At 39.1% G+C, this 25,453-nt stretch overlaps 1 protein-coding gene and 1 long non-coding RNA gene across 44 annotated transcripts in view; both read right to left on the bottom strand.

Annotated features, from left to right (window-relative positions):
* Positions 1 to 1,504: 1,504 nt before the first annotated feature.
* The window catches only part of LOC136430179 (fibropellin-1-like), a 62,737-nt gene continuing 38,788 nt past the window's right edge, over positions 1,505 to 25,453 (bottom strand). For 42 of the 43 annotated variants that reach the window (XM_066420551.1, XM_066420539.1, XM_066420550.1 and 39 more), the window contains 6 exons: positions 24,705 to 24,902; positions 23,426 to 23,446; positions 22,978 to 23,178; positions 22,370 to 22,570; positions 21,966 to 21,998; positions 20,634 to 21,544 (listed from right to left, as the gene is read on the bottom strand). In XM_066420551.1, coding sequence (XP_066276648.1) covers positions 21,982 to 21,998; positions 22,370 to 22,570; positions 22,978 to 23,178; positions 23,426 to 23,446; positions 24,705 to 24,902 — 638 coding nt within the window. In that variant the 3' untranslated portion in view covers positions 20,634 to 21,544; positions 21,966 to 21,981. Of the gene's footprint in view, positions 1,517 to 20,633; positions 21,545 to 21,965; positions 21,999 to 22,369; positions 22,571 to 22,977; positions 23,179 to 23,425; positions 23,447 to 24,704; positions 24,903 to 25,453 lie in introns of those variants that run through there. The other variant, XR_010754857.1, reaches the window with a different exon arrangement.
* Positions 4,643 to 6,966, bottom strand: LOC136429384 (uncharacterized). Its single transcript, XR_010754767.1, has 4 exons — positions 6,857 to 6,966; positions 6,104 to 6,138; positions 5,545 to 5,667; positions 4,643 to 4,756 (listed from the first exon to the last, which is right to left on the bottom strand). It is a non-coding gene; the product is annotated as an uncharacterized lncRNA (long non-coding RNA).

Here is a 25,453-nt window from a genome sequence, read left to right as displayed (position 1 = left end):
CAAATTTTATTCTTGAAGTGGTGTATCTTGAATTTCTGGGAATTTTGTGGTCAAATCATACTTTTGTTCGTGGGTAATACAAATTGACCAATACCTACAAGTACTTGCTTCCATTCAAATTAAATTCCCTCGAAGTTTTATTGTCAGTGGTTCAAAATGTGTTTCAAAATTCTGTGATTTACGTTTCTATTATAACGTACAATGATGAAATATATTTATTACAAACAGTTTACATGACAGACAACACAAACAACACAGACAAAACAAGTTGAACATACATATATTACTTGAGACACACACTGAGCGACCGTGCAGCGACTAAAATTGAATCTGTTTTCCCCTTGATTCTATCATTCAAATATGATGCAAGAGGTAAAAGTATGACTGAGAAGACAACAAAGCACACAAAACGTAACAAAAATTCGTTCTTTATCTCTGGAATTCGTTGACTGATCTGTGAAATCTTTAAAAAGTTGCTGACATTTGACATTTTGGTCGCGCTGAGAGCGCGCAAGGGTCGCCGTACAGATTCCACTTGAGCACGTTTTCCAGGAGTTCGGCGCTCTCACGGCGCTCTGGACCATTTTAGGTCGCCGTGAGAGCGCGGTGAGAGCGCCGTCCAAGTGGAATGGGGGTATAACAAAAATGTTTATTTTGGGCTTTTGAGCCCTGGCGTTAAAAGCAAATGACTTAAGATTTGGCATCGGTGTGCCCATGATACACATGGCATGCGTACAGGACTTTATTTTCGTCGGCATGCACCATTTTAGTGCTTCATTTTTATTGCTATTTGCAGAGCAAAATATGAGTTCTTGCGTCATTACGTGAAACTTTAAGGCAAATGACCCCACACAATAGATGACTGAGGGGTAAATTGGATGAATCTATTTTAGATGGGGCCATTTTTGTTTGGCCATTCTTAAATTCATCCATCCGTTTAAATTCAGAAACTTGTGATGTTAGTGTCATGTTAGGATAGTCCATTTATGCGTGAAAGTAGCTTTGTCTTTGGGTAGGTACATTTCTGGAAAAGGGAGAAATGGAAATAACAGTTCCAGTTTGTGTCATAGTGAGGGGGCATGGTCGCAAAGGTTGCCTTTCTAATTCAAATATTCGATTTATGTCATGGTAATGTAGCTTACCTCTTCCTGGTGGCGCACAGCATTTACGATTTGCCGGTCCTCCACACTTTCTATCGTGGTACACGTTCGGTGCTTGACAAGCCGTGGTGGTAATTTGGCAAGTGCCTTTGCAAAACTCGATGCAGGGGAAGTCTGAGTGTCGAATAGGAATCAAATATAGATATCATTAGCGCCCATGATGCATAGAAGTCTTATTTTCAACGAGTCTTTTTCTCATTTCTAAGTCATTACCAATCAATATGAGAAGTCTTCTACAGTAGCCAAATCCCTCAAAACTGCAATCATTATTACAATGTCACCTGTTCCAGATTCCATCCTAAAAGTCTATGTTCTAGGTTCACTTGCTCATGCCCCAGCTGCTCCCCTAACTAATAACAAACTACTTCATCCTTTTTCTGTATGCATTTCTTTATACTCTTGTTTGTTGACAGTATTTCCTGTTTTGTATATTCATATTGTAAACGGTACTTTGTATATATAGATTTATGTCACTGCTATGGCATATATATATATATATGTATGTATGTACATGTATGTATGTATGTATGTATAGATAGAGATGCGCAAGTCTACCCTTGGCAAAGGACATATAACTTTCAATCTGACATCTAAGTCAGGAAAACGTTGTTAATTTTTTTTAGGAAAGTGATATAAATAGACATATAATACCTAGACCCCTTTATAGCCACAAACTACACATATCCATGAACGTCACTTTATAATGAATTGTTCAAGATATGATGATAAACGCTCTAAGCTGTTCACCTTTATTTCCGTTTGTTCAAGTGAATTGAATACGCTCCATTCTGTTGATAGATTTGATTACATACTAAGAGGTGACAATACTTACTGTGTACAGATAGGTATATACATCAAAGAATGTTTGGACATGAGAACAAGTAATGTATAAGTAAAAGACACGCTTAATTTCAATATGTTGCCCTATCCCATATGATTGTATGCAAACAAACTCATTCGTATGCACTTTTTTGTTTGTTTGTTTGTATGTATGTATGTATGTATGCATGCATGTATGTATGTATGTTTGTATGTATGTACGTATGTATGTATGTATGTATAGATTAAGTAGACATTACGAGAGACGCTGTACTTTTGTTGTGTCAATAAAGATTGTTATTGTGACGACATTTGTTAGACAACTTCGGGTGACCTCCCCCTAAATTGATTTTCTCATTGATTGGTAACGTTTAGTCGTCATTTGCTTAATCTATATAAGTCAATGTTCTTCTATTTTTCTGTTACATAATGTAAAGAACATCCAGATTTGAATATTTGTCATCTTATTTTGTTTATCATCACGAGAATTATTTGAATATTAGAACAAAGAGAGAGAGAGAAAAAGAGAGGGAAGGAGACAGATGGGGACGGGAGAGAAAGACGCGCGCACGAAAACATAACCTAACTAGAGCTCCACGACCTCATACCTTCGCCGACTGATGTTAGCCTTTTCGAGTGAATGCTTATCACTCAGTATGTAAATAAGGTCTTCGATTGCATGAATTTCAAGTGATCCTTTTCTCTACACAAAACACAGCATTAAAGTAAAATCTTAGAAAAGAGGGCCATTGTAGCATTTCCTCATATATTATATAAATGAGGCCGTCATGATTTATGTCTGATAACTTCCACATTTGATTATCTCCCAAACGCCACAAGAATGAAATCCCATCATTTACCACTCTGGAATTATAGTATTTTGTCATGAATTATGCAAATTAGGTATTCGTTTGCATAATTGATATCTATCAATATTCCTCTCTTTCTCAGTTACATGTCACGTGTTTGGCTACAATGGAATGCAAGGGTTTGTATACTTTTTCACATCACAGATCCTGATTTGCATGATTCTTATACGATCATGTAAATCATCACTCAAACTATGTACATCCCTACAAATGATGACGATCCGTCATCACCTTCTTGAGTTACTAGTATTCTCTTTCAAAGTTTAAAACAAACCCATACCTATACCTACACGAGTTCTCCCAAGAGTTATAAAAATAATCACTGTAAGAATATTTTTGCTTAATTGGTATCATAACTTTTATCTTTACTACAGAAAATAAGGCCATTTGTTGGCAATGTATTTGCTTCAATTATGCCCTTATTTTCATAGTCGACATATCAATCAGTTTTATCAAACCTATACCTTCCAACAGGGAGAGCGTTAGATCGTAAGGCTGCTGTGTTTAAATGCCCGTGTGACCTCCCTGACCCCAAAACAGAGCCCTGCACCAGGCAAGTAAAGTATCACATGTGTCCTCCAGGGACGTCTCACAGGGAGCCTGCTCCGGTAAACTAGGTCACCTGTCAGTGCAATTTAACCTGAATATATAGACTCAAAAATAGCAAATTGAAAGGGAATTGTAGACATTTCCTTATAAATTATGTTAATGAGGCCTTGTCATGCATGATTTTTGTCTGATATTGTTCACCTTTGCTTAGCTTCCTCATGATACAAGAATGAAATTCCAATCATTTACTATTGTGGTATTTTCAATTATTATTTTCTCATTAATTATGCAAAATAGGTAGCTATTAGCATTATTGGTATCTATCGATACCTCTCTCCTTTTCAGCCATATATGTCACATGTTTGAGAGTCCTATTTTGAAAGGCAGCAGATTTATAAACTTTCCTTGCTAATTATGCAAATTAGGTCCTGATTTGCATAATGAATATTCAATTATGTAAATCATTAATCGAGCTATCTACATACCATAAATCAAGACGATCCGTTGACCATAAGTCTAGTTATTCATGTCCAAAGGTCAAAACAAATAAATTAAAAACACTCGCTGCAGCTCCAAACAAGCCGCTAGAGAGCCCAAACGTGCACAACTTACTTCATGTGGCATAGACTACCTACCACACAAAAATCATGACCGTAGCACTTGCAGAAAATTCGATCTCAAACTTTGAAGCTACACTGCAGTACCCAAAGTACCCGCTAGGAGGCCCATCATCGAACTTGACCTTCCCCTTTAATAAATCTACCTATTCACTAAATATCATGCACAATTATCGACAGCTTCTCGAGTTATCCTGTCAGCAAACAAATACGCATACATAAACAGCCCACTGCAGTACCGCAGGAAAATGCCAGGTGACCCATTTTTGAACTTGAGCTTCGTTTTCACAATCTCTACGTACCCACCAAAAATCATGCAGATCCATCATCAATACGTCGAGTTATTTTGTCTACATACAAACACACTAACAAAAAAAGTCCACTGGAGCACTTTAGGAAAACGCCAGGTTAACCATTTTCGAACTTGACCTTCGTTCCCACAACCGCCACTTACCTACCAAAAATCAGCAAGATCCGTCAAAGTTCTCTCGACTTATGATCTCGACATACATACGGACCCACTTTACAGCTGGCGTAACCGATAACATAACCTTACCGCGAATGCATACATTCCCGGCGAAGGGAATTAGCGAATATAAGGTAATAAGGGAAGCACAAATACCTGCTGGTACACAGCACTGTCGGTCGTTGCCCCCTCCACACTTGTCATCGTAGTACTCCACGTTGCAGTTCAACCTGTCAGTTTGACAAATTCCACCGCATCCATTTTCACATGGTGCATCTGGAAGACAGTACAAATCAATTTAAATATTGACAAACTTCTTGAACAAAAACTTAACCTTTCTTTTTTAATTTGAACTATATTTTGTAGGGGCAGACTGAGGAACATGAAAAATTGAAGTGCTAAACCTCTGTTGGTACTGTGTCCAAACCTGTTTGAATGATGCAGGCAATGTTTACATTTTCTATTCTACTAGCACATTCATATGTAACGTTACGAATCTTGACATGTGAATTGTAACATATCAATTACTATTTATATTGTATGAGCATGATCCACGCTGAACCCGTTAAAGCCCGCTGAAGATGTGATCAAGATAGTTTTTTGTGTGTTGGTTTTAAGCGACTGAATACCATGTAACGTTAACGTTATCAGGGAACGTAAAGAATCCCAGGTAGTACTGGCGAGCTAAGCTTACACAATATATAGAAGCCCAATCAAGTTACCAATGATATAGGCTATAATTGACGACTTGTAAAAACAGGAACATTAACAATGCTGAATCTTATCCACAATGCTTATAGAAAATATTCAATACAACATTAGCTGTGTGTTTGAAGTAAGATATAAGAAATATGGACGGCTCGCTTCCTGACCTCAGATGTAAATACATAAATTACAAAATAATTAGGATTTCCTTATTTTATGTGAAGATTTTGATATAAGAGACTATCCATCTTACCCTTATTCAAACAGCAGTTACGAGTTTCAGGTCCTCCACACTTATGAGACACACGGATTTCCTTATTTTCTGTGAAGATTTTAATACAAGAGACTATCCATCTTACCCTTATTCAAACAGCATTTACGAGTTTCAGGTCCTCCACACTTATGAGACACATAATGCATGGCGCAGTCCTCATTTTCATCCTGGCAAACGCCACCCAGTGCCGCGCAAAATAGATCATCATCTGGTAAGCATATAGGGCAGATAATTATTTCGAGTTTTAAAGAACTTTTAAGTGCTTAGAATCCAATGTACAGAAGTACTTTAGTTTATTGCTTTAATTTTTAACTATTTCTCCAATGCTGGACATATATAGGTAGTAGCACTCCTAAACATTTCTCGACCTACATGTTGCAACAGAACTTTTGTGTCCATGATACTCGCCCTGTAAAGTCGGCTTTAATTCAAATCTCTGTACTGTATTTTGATCATCTTAGATAAATGTGGGCGTAAACAACATCAAAGTATCTTTCAGATAGAAAGAATACTGTTCCGCTGAGAAGCAAGTTGTAAGGTTGCCACACAGTACATTTGTTAGCATCTGATAAGAAGTTTCTTTTTGCTTTTCTCAACAAGTGGATTATTGAAAAATATGCATAATAAGCGTCTCTTGTTCTCACCAGCAGGTGCTTGACACACGTACTTGAATGAATTGCTGAGCAAAGAAAAGAAACAAATGGTGAACAGCTGCAAGTGAATGCTACATAGTCACCTTCATTTAATATCTGCCAAGATGCATGTGGTTTTTAATTATTTTGCTACCTAAGGCATGGAAAATAGAAATACTTATCCGTTTCACGTTCCAAATGTTACAACTTTGCATTTAATTGTAGAAAATTATATTCCAACGCTAGTACACAAATAGGCTTCTTTCGTAAGGAATCGCGCATATTGTTGTTTTGGACATTAGGCCATGTTGATTTGATTATATGGATGACATCCTCTGGGAACCCCAAAACTGATGCGAGCGTGCGAAAAAAGAAAACCTTCGGTAAAATAAGTTCATTGTAAAATAAATGTGGTCAAGAAGATTGAACAAATGACTTAACGCACAGTACAGAACATGGTATACCAAATGATAAGTCTTCTTTTTTTCCATCTTCTTGGAATACTTTTTTTAGGTAAGTTGTACTGATGTTAACATGGCAAAACGATAATAAAAGGTCATTTTACTACTGGTAAAATCAGTATCTAGATCTGTTTTCCGATAACGTTTTGCAGCTGACGGCATATCTTTTCTCATGTCACAGCTTCTTTATACGATTTGTAGTATGGTCGTAAACTATGTTTTGGAAACGAACACAAAATGATGCACGAACGGATGGCATTAATATAATATAGTCATGGAGGCCTCAGAGAGATACAATACAAACTGTTCGGGATTCCGCTCGTCAATAAACTCCTCTTCTGATTTACGATCGATCCAATACCTGTAAGGGAAGAACATGTTTTATCTTTAGTAATGTTATCCTCAAAGAATGACAATCATTGCATGTCGATTGAGCAACATTACAAATCGCTTTGGGGCGACCTGCAATTGAGGCACACCACAAAGAATGTGACTACTTGCAACGCTATGATCTATTTTAGCTCCAGTCTCAAAGAGGAAACAACCATAACATTTGGGCTACGATCTACCTCCTAAAGGCCTGCTTAGACATTTCCATTACGCTACACCCCCCCATTATTTTACCCCATACCACGGGTATGGGAGAGACATCTATCATTATCAGTTATGTCATGTTTCGTATTCTCTTCTCTTCTGCCTTTTTCTGCCTTCTGCCTTCTGGTTATTTTTTTCCCATTTTGAGGCAAGCTGACCGCAACATGGAGGAATAGTTGGCAATTTCCCGCAGCCTTTTTTCGATTTATTTGTGTATAAAGTAGTGATTAGAATTGTGGAATAATACACCTAGATTGTTGATTATGTTATCTGTACATTGCCATACATTGTCACCGTTGCAATTGTTGTGCAAATAAAATTATGATTTGCAAATAAAATTTCATTCATTCATTCACTCATTGTAATATAGACTTTTGATACTATACTATTACACATTTTCAGACCAAAAATATAAGAGACTATTTGGTTATAAAGAATATTGGCTAGCGTCTACTCTTAATCATAACACGTACGTTAAAAAAACACATGTACAGGACCACAGGTTTGATAACGGTAAGCTATGGTAAAAAGGCAATCACTAGAAGGGTAAGGGGGTACAATGTATTGCAATATGAACGATCTGTCTTATTGTCTTGATCTCTCATAGACAACGGTGTTAAGAACATAAGTATAACCTAAAAGTAAGAAGCAGAATTTACAGCTTACCACATAACATCAAGTTACTAGATACATGTGTGGTGCTTAGTCTCTTTCAAACGAGCCCGGGCTGCCCCCAGACATGTCTGGACATGCGCCCTGACGTTGTGCCCTTGACGACTCATGTGTAAATGAGTACCTAACTCATCTAGGGTTAGGGACGTCCCTCGAATAGGACGTTAAATAGAGGTTCATTCGCTCATAAATCATTAGCGATTTCGCCCCGGTGGGTTGCGAGATCCCTGGGACACCTGTCCGGCCTAAATATTAACTATTGTCACCATAAAAATTACAGTATTCATGGTCCGTATTTGACGCTTACGTGCATGGTTTGAATATGGTGTGCAAAAACGTATCAGTGTCAGAGTCTTCAATCACGACCAGCTCAGCACCACGTTGCTCGCAGTCACGAGTGGCCTCTTCATAGTTGTCCTTGTCTTCAGACAGAAAGTAACATTGTCCATCGTGGCCTTCGTATCCATCCGGGCAATCTAAAAGGATAACCCATGGTGAAACAATTGTATTGGGTAGCACGTCGTGATGTAGAAAAATTAAATATTGTCGATAAGCGGAATGATTCCTGAAGACGACATTGTGAAGCTGTTTAAATCCTTATCACGACAAGATGACCTTTCGCACTAGTTCTAAGGCAGGTTGTCAACAAAAATGAAACCAACCTTGGGCTGCCAACACCGGTAGAACAGCAAATATCACAATGATGAAGAAAACGATTCGCTCCATCTTGCGAAAGAGAATAAAGTATAAAAGTATAAAAGACTTATCTTAGTAAAACAAGGCTATTGTAAAATGTCCACATAGATCATGCAAAGGAGGGCCTCATTTGCATGATTTATGTCTGATAATGTCCACATCTACTTAACTCCCAAATGCTGCAAGGATGAAATCCCCATCATTCTAACATTATGGAGTTATAGTATTTTTCATTGATTATGCAAATTAGGTATTCATTTGCATAATTGATATCTATGGATATACCTCTCTTCCTCAGTTACATATGTCACATGTTTGAGACTCCAATAATTTCAAGTCGCGGATTTAAAAACTTTCCTCATTGATTATGCCAAATAGCTAATTATGTGCATGATCAGCATGCGATCTTGTCAATCATCACCCAAGTTATCTACACACCAAATGTGGAGACGATCTGTCAACTCCTTCTTGAGTTATCCCCTTTGAAAGTTGGAAACGAAATTGGCTCCTGCAGTTCCAAAACAAGAGTCTTAGGACCCAAAATCTCCATGAAACTTTTTATTTTATTAAACCTGTTCTCCCCATTCTATATCACTCAATGGTATGACCCCAGGCCACATGTTGGGGGCTCAGGTTCCACAGTGACCCACTTTCGCTATCAATAGCTAGTAACAGCTGTTAGTAGTGCTACAATGGCCCAAACTGCAAATATAGATTTCCCCATTACTTAGGCAACTTAAGTCCAATTTGCATAATTTGCACTTCATTGTATACAACCCTCTCTAAGCTACCTGCCAAATAAATAACATGAAAATCTGTCGCTCCTTTCTTCAGTTATTCTCCTTTGAAGATTTTGACAAATACGCCATTACAGTTCCAGTGGAACATACCAGAGGGCCCAAAATCGACCTTGACCTTTCTCCTCCCAGCACCTACCCACATAACAAATATCATTACAATTCATCTACACGTTCTATAGTTATGCTGATTTTACGCATTCGGTGACACATACATACACACACGGTGACCAATTCATACACACACGCGCACAAGCACGCAAACACACTAACTTTGCATGATTTGCACTTCAGTGTGTACATCTCTGTTCAACCTACCTGCGTACCAAATAACATGAAAATCTGTTGTTCCTCTCTTCAGTTATACCCCTTTAGAACATTTTTACAAATAGGCCATTGCAGTTCCAGGGACACAAACCAGGGGGCCCAAAATCGACCTTGACCATTCTCCTCCCAGCGCATACCCACATACCAAATATCATTACAATCCATCAACACGTTCTACAGTTATGCTGACTTCAAGCATCCGACGACACCCATGCAAACGATTTACCTCCTTACTTATGCAAATTCGGTCTCATTTGCATAGTTTGCACTTAAGTGTGTACAACTTGGTCTAACCTACCTGTGTACCAAAGAACATGACGATCTGTCGATCCACTCTTCAGTTCTTCTACATTGAAGATTTTAACAAATACGCCATTGCAGTTCCAGTCACACATGCCAGGGGGCCCAAAATTGACCTTGACCTTCCTCCTCCTAACACCCACCCACATACCAAAAATCATTACAATCCATGTACAGGTTCTACAGTTATGGTGACTTTAAGTGTCCGGTGACACATACATACACACAAACACCAAACGCAAGCAAAACAGTATCTCCATGAAAAAGCCTTTTTTCATGGAGATAACTATACAACTTACTCTCTTTCCCAATAGCTATCGGCCACTCAAAAATCATGACCATAGCATGTGCAGAACATGAGGTATCAAACCCAGAAGTTCCACTGTAGCACTGTAGCAAGCCGCTAGGGGGCCCAAAATCTAATCGTTTCGAGGTTTGAAGACGACCTACCTACCCACCGACCAAGTATGAAGACAATCCATCCAGGTATTCTCGAGATATCGTGTACTCAGACACACACACAAACGCTGTGCAAAACATAACGTTCTCGGCGAAGGTAAGAAACCAATTAGCATCTGACAATAAATAAATCAATTAGCCCCTCTTGATTTAGTATAGGAACTAATGATGTCCGTCCATCCCAAGTGCCTGAAAGTTCGACGCGTAGACCTCCTTTTCTGTTGAGGGTGGTATTCTGCATTCTCTCCTATACCGAAAAACGTGCTCAAGTGGAATCCCTCCGGCGACCCTTGCGGGCTCTCAGCGCGACCAAAATCTCAAATGTCCGCAGCCTTTTATGAGCGACCGAAGATTTAACAGATCACTCAACGAATTCCAGAGTTAAAGAACGAATCTTTTAACGTTTTGTGTGCTATGTTGTCTTTAAAGTCATACATTGACCTGTTGCATCATATCTAAATTATGAAATAAAGGGGAAAACAAATTCAATGTTGGTCGCTGCGTCGTCGCTCAACGTCATGTAACCTGCTTGCAGTAAAAATCTCTCTCTATTTATAGAGATAGACAGATATATATATAGATTTATATATATATATATATATATATATATAGAGAGAGAGAGAGAGAGAGAGAGAGAGAGAGAGAGATAGATATATAGATATATATAATGTATATATAAATATAGATATAGATATATATATAGATATATATGGACGCTGTTTGGAAAACCCCGTTTCTCTAATCAATCCTGTCAACAACAACAAAAATCTGCGCACTAACATACAGCTACAGGGCAATCATTGTCGCTTGCAATTTGGAATATCTAGTGAAAATGTCGTTGGTGGTGAGCCTTTTACAGATATGCTGTCGGTGTGACGATCAAGCTGTCTATCATGGGCTTCCCAAAGGACATCGTAGCGACAACATGCATGCATCCTCTCCGCTGTGAAACTAAAAACAAGTAGGAACAAGAGTCCGTAGGACACAATTCTCCGTGAAGTATTTATAGTATGTACAAGTATTGACCCACACAAATTGCATCTCTGCTCAGTCCAAGTAGTGTTTTAGAGCAAGTAAAGAAAAAGTGTTTGTTTATCTTTTTCTTTCAATACAGGAGTGGTCAACCTGCTGAAAAGTATGTTTTTACAGCATGGCACAGATGGGATCTAGAAATTCCGGGAAAAATCACAAAGTTAGATCTAGATGGCCCCTTTTCAATTATCAACGAACCATTCAGCCTTACAAGTTACAACTAAGATGCATCAGAAATCACAAATATGCAGTAAATCCTCTTTCCACAATTTATTGCAGGCCAGCCTGATCTATAGCTATCAAGCTATTTGCAATAAAAAAGGCAAATCTATATTATCGTAACATTTCACGAAGGTCAAAGGTCACCGGATCTAACCACCCGGAAGTGACACTGGCGCGCGCACTTTTCTGAGAGATATTTCTCAACAATCTTTCATCCCCTGTGTAAACTTTTTACATTGTCACAGCCTCCGTATTATAAACTACAAGTGTGGTAAGTTTGAAGGTCCAGAGATTTGCCATTTTCACACTGTGCGTAAAAATACATCGTCCGTCCCGTGCGCACATACTGTAAGCGAGTTGCGAGGGACACGGCATACTTAATACACAGACTGGAGCTCACTGGGCACATGTTCGCAGCCAAAACTCACAATTCCCGTTGCCGCATTGGTATGTAACTTGGTATATCGTTTCCTAGGTTGCGTGTGGTGATGCACGTTGTCTATTTTTCAATGTAACAGTGACTATACGATCACAGCAGGTTGGAAAGAATTATACCCCGTATCTGCCTGAAGTATTCTACTCAAGCGGAACGGATTATAGCACGGTGTCTACGGCAGGGCTGTGGGACATAGCATTAATTATAGGGGTGCAATTACAGTATTGCATTTACGATAAAAGTAGTTACGGTGTAACTAAGACATCGTGCATCACCACACCCAACCAGGCACACTATATGCCAAGTTACACACCGATACGACGACGGGATCGTGAGTTATAGCTGCGAACGCGCAAGCAAAAGCAATCCCAATACCCCAGAAGGAGGTCACACCTCCTTCCCGGAGTAAAAAACTAAAGAACAATCTGAACAGACCACTAAAGGTCTCACTTACCTTTCTAAACTACCGTTTTCGTGTCGGTGAAAATTATGGTCTGAACTGGGTTCGGTATATCTAATACTTCAAAGATTCGATGCGGGGAGGATGTTACACGTGGCACCTTACACTGTTGGACAATCCTACATCATAATATATTAATGCTTCACACAGAGCATGCGCCATTCTGGGCATTGGCAAGTTACCAAACTGGAAAGAAACATACGTGGCATGGGGAATCTTGTCGCCAAATATGTGTAGAGAAATGATGACAATATCAAGAGAAAGCAGCACAGTCCTGAAGTACCACTCACTACCTGTGCAGAATCCTTGGGGTTTTATGGAAAATCAGAACAGAGGTACTTCCATTTGCTGGTCAAGAGAAAACTATGTTCCTCCGCCTATTTTGTGTCCCCATCTGCCATATTCCCACATCAATCATAACAAGTTCATGAGTATGGATGAAATTTCAGCAAAAGCATTCAGTAGAAGCCCATTTCAAAGAATATTTACTGATCCAAACGTTGGTATGCATATCAAAAACTAGTAGCACTATCTTATAGTAACAGATGTAAGGTAAATCAGATTCAATGCAACAACGTTAAATGTCCATCAAACAGTCAGTGCTGCTTGAAAAATCCCGTAGTTCTCAGTGTCGTTATCACAAAAGAGTACATGTAATACATTTGCACTAACATACAACTACAGGACAAACATGGTCTGTTGCCATTTGTAGGTTGCAGTGAAAATATCTTTGGCGATGAGCATTTCACAAATGTGTTATCTGTGCGACGCTCGAGCTATCAATCATGGGCTATTCAAAGGACATCGTAGCGACAACATGCATGCATCCTTCCCGCTATGAAACTAATAACAAGTAGGAAAACACTGGAAAAACAATCTATACCAAGCACTAAAGGTCTAACTTACCTTTCTAAGCGACCGTTTTTGTGTCGGCGTAAATTATGGTCTGGGCTGTGTTCGGTATATCTAACAATGGCAAGATTCGATGCGGGCAGGATGTTATACGTGGCACCTTACACTGTTGGACAATCCTACATCATAATATTGATGCTTTACTCAGAGCATGCGCCATTCTGGGCATTGGCAAGTTGCCAAACTGGAAAGAAATATACGTGGCATGGGGAATCTTGTCGCCAAATATGTGTAGAGAAATGATGACAATATCAAGAGAAAGCAGCACAGTCCTGAAGTACCACTTCCTGTGCAGAATCCTTGGGGTTTTATGGAAAATCAGAACAGAGGTACTTCCATTTGCTGGTCAAGAGAAAACTATGTTCCTCCGCCTATTTTGTGTCCCCATCTGCCATATTCCCACATCAATCATAACAAGTTCATGAGTATGGATGAAATTTCAGCAAAAGCATTCAGTAGAAGCCCATTTCAAAGAATATTTACTGATCCAAACGTTGGTATGCATATCAAAAACTAGTAGCACTATCTTATAGTAACAGATGTAAGGTAAATCAGATTCAATGCAACAACGTTAAATGTCCATCAAACAGTCAGTGCTGCTTGAAAAATCCCGTAGTTCTCAGTGTCGTTATCACAAAAGAGTACATGTAATACATTTGCACTAACATACAGCTACAGGACAAACATGGTCTGTTGCCATTTGTAGGTTGCAGTGAAAATATCTTTGGCGGTGAGCATTTTACAAATGTGTCGTCTGTGCGACGCTCGAGCTATCTATCTGGGCTATTCAAAGGACATCATAGCGACAACATGCATGCATCCTTCCCGCTGTTAAACTAAAAACAAGTAGGAAAACACTGAAAAACAATCTGAACAGAGCACTAAAGGTCTAACTTACCCTTCTAAGCGACCGTTTTTGTGTCGGCGACAATTATGGTCTGAGCTGTGTTCGGTATATCTAACAATGGCAAGATTCGATGCGGGCAGGATGTTATACGTGGCACCTTACACTGTTGGACAATCCTACATCATAATATTGATGCTTTACTCAGAGCATGCGCCATTCTGGGCATTGGCAAGTTGCCAAACTGGAAAGAAATATACGTGGCATGGGGAATCTTGTCGCCAAATATGTGTAGAGAAATGATGACAATATCAAGAGAAAGCAGCACAGTCCTGAAGTACCACTTCCTGTGCAGAATCCTTGGGGTTTTATGGAAAATCAGAACAGAGGTACTTCCATTTGCTGGTCAAGAGAAAATTATGTTCGCCTATTTTGTGTCCCCATCTGCCATGTTCCCACATCAATCATAACAAGTTCATGAGTATGGATGAAATTTCAGCAAAAGCATTCAGTAGAAGCCCATTTCAAAGAATATTTACTGATCCAAACGTTGGTATGCATATCAAAAACTAGTAGCACTATCTTATAGTAACAGATGTAAGGTAAATCAGATTCAATGCAACAACGTTAAATGTCCATCAAACAGTCAGTGCTGCTTGAAAAATCCCGTAGTTCTCAGTGTCGTTATCACAAAAGAGTACATGTAATACATTTGCACTAACATACAGCTACAGGACAAACATGGTCTGTTGCCATTTGTAGGTTGCAGTGAAAATATCTTTGGCGGTGAGCATTTTACAAATGTGTCGTCTGTGCGACGCTCGAGCTATCTATCATGGGCTATTCAAAGGGCATCATAGCGACAACATGCATGCATACCTCCCGCTGTGAAATTAAAAACAAGTAGGAAAACACTGAAGAATAATCTGAACAGAGCACTGATGTTGTCACTTACCTTTCTAAGCGACCGTTTTCGTGTCAGCGAAAATCATGGTTTGAACAGGGTTCGTTATATCTAATAATTGCAAGATTCGATGCGGGCAGGATGTTATACGTGGGACCTTACACCATTGGACAATCCTACATCATAATATTTACTTAGAGCATGCGTATTCGCCGCTCTGGGCATTGGCAAGCTACCAAGCTGGAAAAAACATCAAGAGAAAACGTAGTCGGTGGTAGTCACTACTATACAACCAGCAGAATCCTCCCCGTTTCTTGGAAGGCTACCTAAAGTTGAAAATAGACATGGCGTATTTTTTGTCGTTGTTATTGAACCCTGACAACTCACAGCAACATGACCACGAGATCACATAGCCCCGTAGGTCTGTAACGTTACCGCTTTTTTTCGAAATTTTTCGTACGCCACGATCAGATCACTTCAATTGAGCCTTTTGTCACTGTTAGTCTGATAGACATCAATTGTTCCAACACTTAAAAAACCTCACCGACAAGAAATTTTAAAGTTTCGATTACATTTTACCGATTAGTGTGGTAATGTCTGTGATTGCTTATTGCTGATACATTTAATGTAATTTTACCAGGTGTCTCAGAACTGCTCACTTATACCCCCATTCCACTTGGACGGCGCTCTCGCCGCGCCCTTACGGCGACCAGAGCGCCGTGAGAGGCGCCGATTTCCTGGAAAACGTGCTCAAGTGGAATCTCTACGGCGACCTCAGCGCGACCAAAATGTCAAATGCCAGCAACTTTTTATGAGCGACCAAAGATTTCACAGATCACTCAACGAATTCTAGAGATAAAGAACGAATTTTCTTTTCGTGTTGTGTGCTTTGTTGTCTTCTCAGTCATACCTTTACCTCTTGCATCATATTTGAATGATAAAATCAAGGGGAAAACAGATTCAATTTTGATCGCTGCACGGTCGCTTAGTGTATGTCTTAAGTTATATTTTTGTTCAAATATGTTTTTTTTTGTCTGTCATGTAACCTGTTTGCTATAAATATCTTTTATCATGCTACGTTACAATAGAAACGTAAATCACAGAATTGTGAAACACTTTCTGAACCACAGACAATAAAACTTGGAGGGAATTTAATTTGAATGGAAGCAAGTACTTGTAGTTATTCGTCAATTTGTATTACCCATGAGGAAAATTTCGATTTGACCACAAAATTCCCATAAATTCAAGATACACCGCTTCAAGAATGAATTTTTTTTGAACTACAGTTAAGACCATTCAATCATTGAAACATCGTAGAGTGTTCGCTGCGATCATTGAGCACCGCGGCCCTTTGATCCCTCGCTGCGGCCCTTTGATCCCATCGCCATGCTCGGCGCGCTCACGGCGACTGTTTTGAACATGTTCAAAACCATCGCCGAGGTGACGGCGCGCATGGCGCGCATGGCGCTCTCACCGCGCTCCCAATGCGCTCTCGCGGCGCTCTCGGCGCTCTCACGGCGCTCTCGGCGCTCTCACGGCGATCTGGCCAAATTGAGGTCGCAGTGGGAGCGCGGCGAGAACGCAATCCTAGTGGAATGGGGGTCTTACTGTAATCGTTGGTAGAAAGGTCGGCAATTATAACGCAGCAAACGATAAACCCTTGTGTATTCAATGTAATCGGTAAAGATTGTTAGCTCAAATATATGGTCTGGTAGCAGCATCATAAGAAATAAATGACACATTGCTAGTCTTTTATGGTTTTAGAACTTTTAGAACATTAAAATAGTAAAAATATCCTATAATATTTTGATAATTTCTATCAGAGTGATCCATGCAACACAAAAGCACATGGTTCGAGACATTCATGGGTCTAATATTTCTACCCCTTTCAAACTATCGTGGTTGACAAGAAGGAAAAATACGGTATAACCTGACAGGAGTATTGACCGAGTCACTCTACAGTTGTTTGTCTGGGAGTCCAGATCAATACTGGTGTTTTGCAAGATCTTGCTCTTACTTTACTGGACGATATCGATCGGGAATTAATGGAAAAAGACAGACGTGTATCAAACGTGCCGGACTTGATGGAAAGTTTAAACCCAGATTTCCACAAATGGAATTTTCTTTTGATATCGTTGAAAGTCATTTATTATTTTGTGGTTGTCTGCTTTATCAACAATGGCATATTTACTACCGCTCATCTTACAAAAAAAACACCTTTCGCAGACACGGAACCTATATTTTGGTCTGGTACAAATATAGCAAAATCAAACAGAGCTTTGTTTGGGGTGTCAACAGACGTCCATAGTTGCTCGTATCGTGTGCATCTTGGGTAAACACATCTGCAATGTTTGAAAAGACGTTTATTATAAGAACCATTATCGATAAGGAGCAGTTGTCTATCGTACAGGCATGTCGTTCTTATTTGGTGCGTGTATCATGCTTTGTTATGAATTTGATGTTAATATTACGCCAAGCTTACTCTTGAATGTGCCTGATACATGCAACACTGGTCAATGTGACATTGGCCGATAAAGTTTTAAAGTCATGACAGTATTCTTTGGTCTGCATTATACAGGACGTGTTAACAGACGGGACCAAACTACTTAGCTCTTGCTGGGCACAATTTCGGATCCAAATTTGCCCCACTGACATCAGGATTGTCATCATCTTGAAATTTATTACAGTCAAATTCATTTGGTGTCATTGAATAACTGTCTGCAGATTGTAGAAAGGTAGGCACTGGCATTGTGTTGTGAATATCATCACATGCACCTGCACACTTCTTCACACTATGCACTTAAGACACCATCACTGCAAGGAGCTAAAGTTTGCATTTTGTCGTTCTTCATGTTTTGCTTGTACAGCCTCACAAAAGGTCATGTCATGTCATTTTATTTCTGGAAACTGGTAGCCTAAGCTTTCTTTAACCTATCAAGCTTCTTCTGAGTGAGAAACACTGTCTGAGTCACATCTGTCCTCCCTTCCATAGCTGTCACAAACCTAGCCAAGCCCTCATAGTTTATTCCCTGGCCCTTTTACTGCACCTCAGATCCCTCCTTTAATGCCGTGTCTTCTCTCTTTTTTGACATGTCACTCCTATAAAGTGTCCGATGGAAGTTCCTCGGTCTGACTATGTTTTCTGTCCCCCGTAGTCCCAGGGTGGGATCCGAGTCCACCTCCCCGGCACCTTCCTTCCCCCGTCCAAGCAGCATGAAACCGGCATGCAGATCATTAACAGTCAACATAACTCGGGCTTCCAACCCCCCATGCCCCGCCCCCCTGTAATCTCAAGCTGGTAGACAACAAAAGGTCAGCAAATATTCAATATCAACATATTCAGATCCAGTGTGTCAGATTGTGCAATGTTTTGTTACTTTTGGTAAAGAAATGTTTTATTCTTCTTTGGCACAAAAAAGACTTTTACATGCTGGCCATGTTCAGTAAATGTCAGTGATTAACATCCACTCTTTAAACGTGTGAAATAAAATACTATGTTGGTGACCATTTTTGATAATAGACTGAACATCTTGTGTATGGATGAATTGAAAAACATTCATATTCAAAAGTAACAATTAGATGTCACTCCTTGGTCTTGTCTTACTTGCTCTGATGTCCTGTGCATACCATATTTTTCTCGGGCTAATAACTCGGCTTGTCTGTGCATCTGTGTGTGTGTGTAATATCTGGATGCTCTGACAGAGGACACTCACTGTCTAAGAGGATGAAGTCTGTCATCTCTGATTGCTTGTTTGTGATGAATCTTTTAACATGCAGTCAAATATGTGTCAGTAACACTCATAATCAGCTGTCAGTTATGTCTGTCATCACACACAAAACTGTCACACCCATGACAACATCTATCACAAGTGTTGGGCAGAGAATGTGCTTTACCAAAAGGTAATATGAACTGTATTGATATCAAAGAATTTGAGTTGTTTTCCCTGGGCATACTTTTCCAAGTTTCCAGTTTATTATTAAGTTTCTAGACTAGAAAACCTGTATGGCTTCCTTGTGCAATATTGTTGATAATGTTTATTCCATATATCTTATATGACAGGCTGATACAAAACCTTTCTTCCGTTTTCAGGTAGACCCTGTGCACTATTGTCCACCAAGCCCCTTCACGCCCCCACTGCAACAGCGCTACGCTAAAAGCCAGTATCAGGGGATGGACTTCATTACTTACCCCCCTAAAGTGGTGTCTCCTTGGCATTCTGGCTTTGGACCATGAAAAAAAATCCATCAATTTTCATAAGCTGCAATCCCAATCCATCAGCGATCAATCAGAGAGCATCTTTTCTTGTAGACAATTACATAAGTAAGCAATCGATTTTCATATCGTTATATGTGAAGTCCATTTGAAAGTTATCCTGATGCCAATTGCCTTGATAGGAGAAAGGTAAATGTATTATTGTTAATAAATATATTCCAGTGGATTTGTTTGTTTAGAGGAACTGTATGTAGATTATAGAAATCTACATACTAGATTAGATTATGATAATCTAAAAAGGTATTATCTTTACATATACTTTTGATATGATGCAAAAGATGGATTATGATCATTATGAGGACAATTTATATTTTACATACATCTTCTACAACATATCTATTTTTCATATTTAGTTTGGAAACCAATCTGCTTCTTAAAAATTTTGTATATAAAGTTTACGACATGTTGGTATGGCATGTATGGGCGATGATAGAAAGCAGTGAGAACGGTGAACAATTATTTGATACATGCATGTGAATGTAATTAACTTGGAGAAAATGTTTTTAATTATTGTCATTGAAATTAGTCATAATATAGAAGATATCAATGATAGATCTAAGTTGATCTGAATCTTTTTGGAAGCTACTGTTTGTTATCAAATTTTGTACAAAGGGTTGAGATACATGTAAGAGGTCTGAGTAACTGTATTGTAGATGGACGAAGGACTGGGATTTACCGAGATGTAAATATGAGAGGGAGCCTGGACAATCAACTATTGCCCCCTGTCTTTAATGCGATTGACAGACTATTGTTGACTGAAAGTTTAATGAACAGAAATCAGAGCTGGTATTTTACATTTTTGAAAGATGTTTCTTGGTCACTGTTGAACCGATGTCACCAGGTATACAAATGTAGATAAGTGAGTAAATTTCTTTGCTATATCTGTTTTTAGCATAGATGTGTTGAAATAGACATTGTTTCACATTACTCTCTGTTACGTTCTGTGCTGCTTCATACTTCAAGTTGAAATAATATTAATTTGACATATTCTATTGTGTCATATTACACAAGTCCATCCATTTTCTGTCAGTTGGATTCCTGTTAATTTGTATATATTTTGCATGGATTTATCAGCCCCCTGGGCCCTTTGATAACCAGCCTGGTGGTGATATGTGAACCCTGGTTAAATAATAAATGAATTCGTTCAGAAGCATTGAAGTGTGACCATGAATTTATTAGCAAACACCAAAGAGATATTCTTGCAACTTTATCTAAAATGATACATTCATATTGTAATGTATCACTACCCCCTGAAACATAGAGTAAGACATAATGCGGTTATAATTGTTAGAAGAAGAATCGTTTCGACTATAACGTTACATTAACATTTCTGAGACTAAATTACTAGAGTGACTTTTGGGTAATAGTTACATATCACATCTAACTGTTAACGTTACTCAGGTTTTTTTTACTAATCCTAAAATGTAGAACTAATTTATATATATGTAGGACGTAGAAGTAGAAATGTAGACTTAAATTATATATATATATATATATATAGTAATTTATATAACCTAATCATTCCATTATCAATCCCGAACTTAACTTGTGACATTCATAAGATAATCTTGCCTGTACTTTTCCATCACGTCGCTCTGATATCTAATAATGAGTATATTCACCATCTTTTTATCTTATCATTCAAATAATATAACGTAACTATGAAGTAATTCATATATATAACCTAATCATTCCATTATCAATCCCGAACTCAACTTGTGACATTCATAAGATCATATTTCCTGTACTTTTCCATCAAGTCGCTCTGATATCTAGTAATGAGTATATTCACCATCATTTTATCTTATATCATTCAAATCATATAACATAACTATGAAGCATGTCATCATTCCTTAATGCTGTCCAAAGCAGGAAGCAAAAATGCGGAATTGACTCGTAAAGATTATGGCACTAGATCTATTGTAAAAGGTAAATCTTGATATTTGCAAATTTTGAAATTTGCAATAACTAATATACTAGTATGGCAAATATGCCGCAGCCTGGTCTCGCTGCCACTTCGGTACCGCACATCGGTACGTCATGTCCATGAAGACTGGTGGGATTCTGCACATGAAACAAGAAAGTGGAAATGTGCTTAATACCACAATGATTCAACACATCAAAACAGGATGGCAGCAAATCACTTGTTAAAATATAATTGACCTTTGCTAAGTTTAGAGGAATGTCCTAAACTATAGTCTGTGAGTTAGAGTGGGAGCAGACTAAAGCTGATATAAAGGATGGCATATGCATCCAGGCTACTCCAGTGCCCGAGCTATCAGCTATCAGCTGGCATCTAGATTGATATTACTTGATTGTATCTCAGACACTACATCTTAAACCTAATAACAATGACCATCATGATGTAATGTTATCTACTTCATATGAACATATAAGGCTAAAGCTAAGTGGAAACAAGAAAAAAAGGCATAGGAAAGAACTCAATGATATTTTCGTTATGTAAAATGAAAGCAGAAATATTTACCTGCACTACTGTCCAATCAAATGTCGGGTGGTACTGTAGAATAAAGCATACAAAAATGAATGAGTGTAAGTGCCAATGAAATGAATAAGTAAAAATGTGTAGTCCATTTCTGTTTTATTGATAGGCATTTCCCTACTTTGGAAAACAGGGCATCATGCACCAGATCAATGGTTTGACAATATTTTCGTTCACATAAAGAGGTTAAACTAACCTTCACCAATCGAAGGACCATGCTAAGACAAAGGACCAGATTATAGATATATGGACGACTTACAAACGCAATAGAATATACTAGTAAGTCAAATTTCCATAAGACTTTATTATCGCACACTCCAAAAATGGAAAAGAATGGCTGTGCAATCACTAAAGTACTACGTGTCACCTATACTGTTTTTAACACTTACCATAGCACACCAGATCAGCTCCATCCCATATCCCTCCTACTTGGCATGTCCTCTGCGTGTCACCGGTCGAGATGAAAAACCCTCCCAGGTTATTGCAGGAGTGGGCGCAGACTGTGCCGATTGGGTACGGTGGCCCTGGTTTGTCACAGAAGATGGCGCCCCTTTCGGCCTCCGGTGGATCAGTCCTGGCAGCACAGTCCGCTATACAGTTGGGCGAAAATGATCAGTTGCTGAATAAAATAGCGCGTTAGGGCCCTTGTGCGTATATGCAAGTCCGCCTGAGTTCCGTATTAACAAGTTTTTGTTTTTAAGTTAAGTTTGCAGCCGAAGAAGGTATTTCTTTGGTTCGATAACTAGGCAGCACAACGGTGGGTCAAAGTAGAAAACAATTTCTTTCCTGCAAACTTTACATAAACTTTACATAAACCAAAAAATGTTCATGCGCAACTCATACGAACTTGAATAGACGTATACGTACAAGTGTGACAGGGGCTTTATAATTCTGTATCGGCGTAATGAATGCATTAACTTTTATGATGCTCTTAAAGTAGGTTATACAAATAATTGCACTACAATAACGTGTTATCCGTTCTCTTCCCCACACTTACCAGCGCACACTAGCGGGGCTCCATCCCATGCCCCTCCTTGGCACGTCCTCATCTCGTCCCCAGAGTTGAGGAAATAACCTGCCGCCTCATCACACGAGCGGGTGCAGACTGTGCCGATCGGGTACGGCGGGCCTGATTGATCACAGAACATGGTGGTGCCCCTTTCGGCTTCCGGTGGGTCAGTCCTGTCAGAGCAGGCCACTGTGCAGTAGGATGAAATTAATCAGTTGCTGAATAAAACAGCGTGAAAACAGATCGGACTATCGATCCTTCATTCTGTGTCCTACGACTCCTGGTCTTGAAACAAATGTAATGCAAGACGACTGACCGTTGAAAAGCTAGGGTACATACATTAGTTCTAAGACAGGAAAGACCTACTAAATAAGAATCTTTCTATACGAAACGGCTTTTGGTTGATTAAGATAATCTAGGAAATGAACAAACTTACCAGTTGAGTTTGGCCCATGCGCTGTAAAAAGAAGTTGAAGAAATGTATGTAAGAGATGTAATATATTGCAATTGGCAGAATTGCTATTTGCAGTTCATCTCTGCATTTTCCCAGCATTTTCCCGGTTCAGGAAATCATTGACAATATTGTCATCACCTTCCTTTTCAATGTTTATCTTCGCCAAGAAGATGAGCAGGCACCATTGAAAAATACAATATCTAATATATACATGTACTTAACACATTTGGAAAAAGAGACTCTGAAAGATAATTCAAGTTCCAAGTTTTAAGTGTACAAAGGATGACTGTCCATAAATCATGCCTTTAAAGAAATGTAATATCATGACATGCCGTCCAGACTGAAAGGAAATACAGTACATAGATTTCAAAGTCGAATAAGACGTTACTATAGACAACTCAAAATAGAAACAAGAGTTCCGCGACCTCATATCTCCATGAACTATTCTGTTTATGCAAATGACTTACACATTTACATAATATATGTTTGGTCATAAACACCTTTATCTAACTTAGACATGATGCAATATTGTCAGTCCTATCATTTTCCACTAATGGATGAATTCTGGCACGTTTGCATTGATTGTGCAAATTAGGCATTTATTTGCATAATTGGTATCTGCTGGTGCTCCACTTGCCATACACTACATATGTACATGTATTTGAGTCTTATAATGGAAAACACTGCAAATATAGGTTTTCCTCATTAGTTATGCAAATTAAGTGTTGATTAGCATAATTTGCACATCATTGTGTACATCTCTGTCTAAGCTACCTGCATACTAAATATCACGGAAATCCGTCGTCCCTTCGTTCAGTTATTCTCCTTAAAAGATTTTCCCAATAACGCCACTGCAGTTCCAGAGCAAGCTGCTAGGGCGCCCAAACCTACACCACTTCTTTATTACATCACAAGCTATCTGCCACCCAAAAATCAAGACCACAGCACGTCCAGGTCAAAAGATACAAAAACGGAAGTTCTGCTGCAGTACCAAGGTCGCATACCAGGGGGCCCAAAATCGACATTGAATTTCGGCTTCACAACACCCGCCCACATACCAAATATCATCGTAATCCATCAAGAGGTTCTTGAGTTATGCTGACTTCAATAGTCCGGAAACACAAACACAAACACACACACACACACACACACACAAACACGCCAAAAACAATATCTCCATTTTTTCATGGAGATAAGAAAGGCAATGCAAGTCATTGTACTGCAATGACGTGTCATCTGTACTAGCTGTTCTAACACTTACCAGCGCACACTAGATCATCTCCATCCCATGTCCCTCCTAGGCACGTCCTGAGCTCGTCCCCAGACTCGGGGAAAAGACTTTTCCCGCTATCGCACGAGTGGATGCAGATTGTGTCGATCGGGTATGGCGGGCCTGAATTAGTACAGAACATACTCCCCCTTTCCTCTTCTGGTGGGTCAGTCCTTGCAGCGCAGGCCACTGTAAATATGAATGAAATGAGTTGGTTGATAAAACAGTGTAATTTGTGGCGTCGTGTGGCGCAACTGTAGAACACGCGGCTGTCAAACAATGGGTCCCGGGATCTAATCCCAGGTGTGCCCAGAGACATGTCCGAAATTGCGCCCCGACGTTGTGCCCTTGGGAAAGGCACTTAACACGACTTTCCCCACTTCACTCAGGTGTAAATGAGTACCTAGCTCATCTAGGGTTAGGGACGTCCCTCGGATAGGACGTTAAATGGAGGTCCCGTGTTTGGGGAGAGCAACACCCCGCGCACGTTAAAGAACCCACCACACCTTTCGAAAAGAGTAGGGGCATGCCCCGGTGTGCGATGGACCAAATCTTACAGTCCGGTCTGGGATGACATCTTGAAAAGGTGATAGTTCACCTGTTATGTCAATCCTTCCACAAAAATGTGGTAAATCAAAATAAATAAATAAATAAATAAATAAATAAATAAATAAATAAATAAATAAATAAATAAATAAATAAATAAATAAATAAATAAATAAATAAATAAATAAATGAAT

The sequence above is a fragment of the Branchiostoma lanceolatum genome, chromosome 3 (genome assembly GCF_035083965.1).
Source record: "Branchiostoma lanceolatum isolate klBraLanc5 chromosome 3, klBraLanc5.hap2, whole genome shotgun sequence".
Taxonomy (NCBI): domain Eukaryota; kingdom Metazoa; phylum Chordata; class Leptocardii; order Amphioxiformes; family Branchiostomatidae; genus Branchiostoma; species Branchiostoma lanceolatum.
The sequence above is the reverse complement of the archived record's forward strand: the minus strand, read 5'-3'. Positions and strand labels throughout refer to the sequence as shown.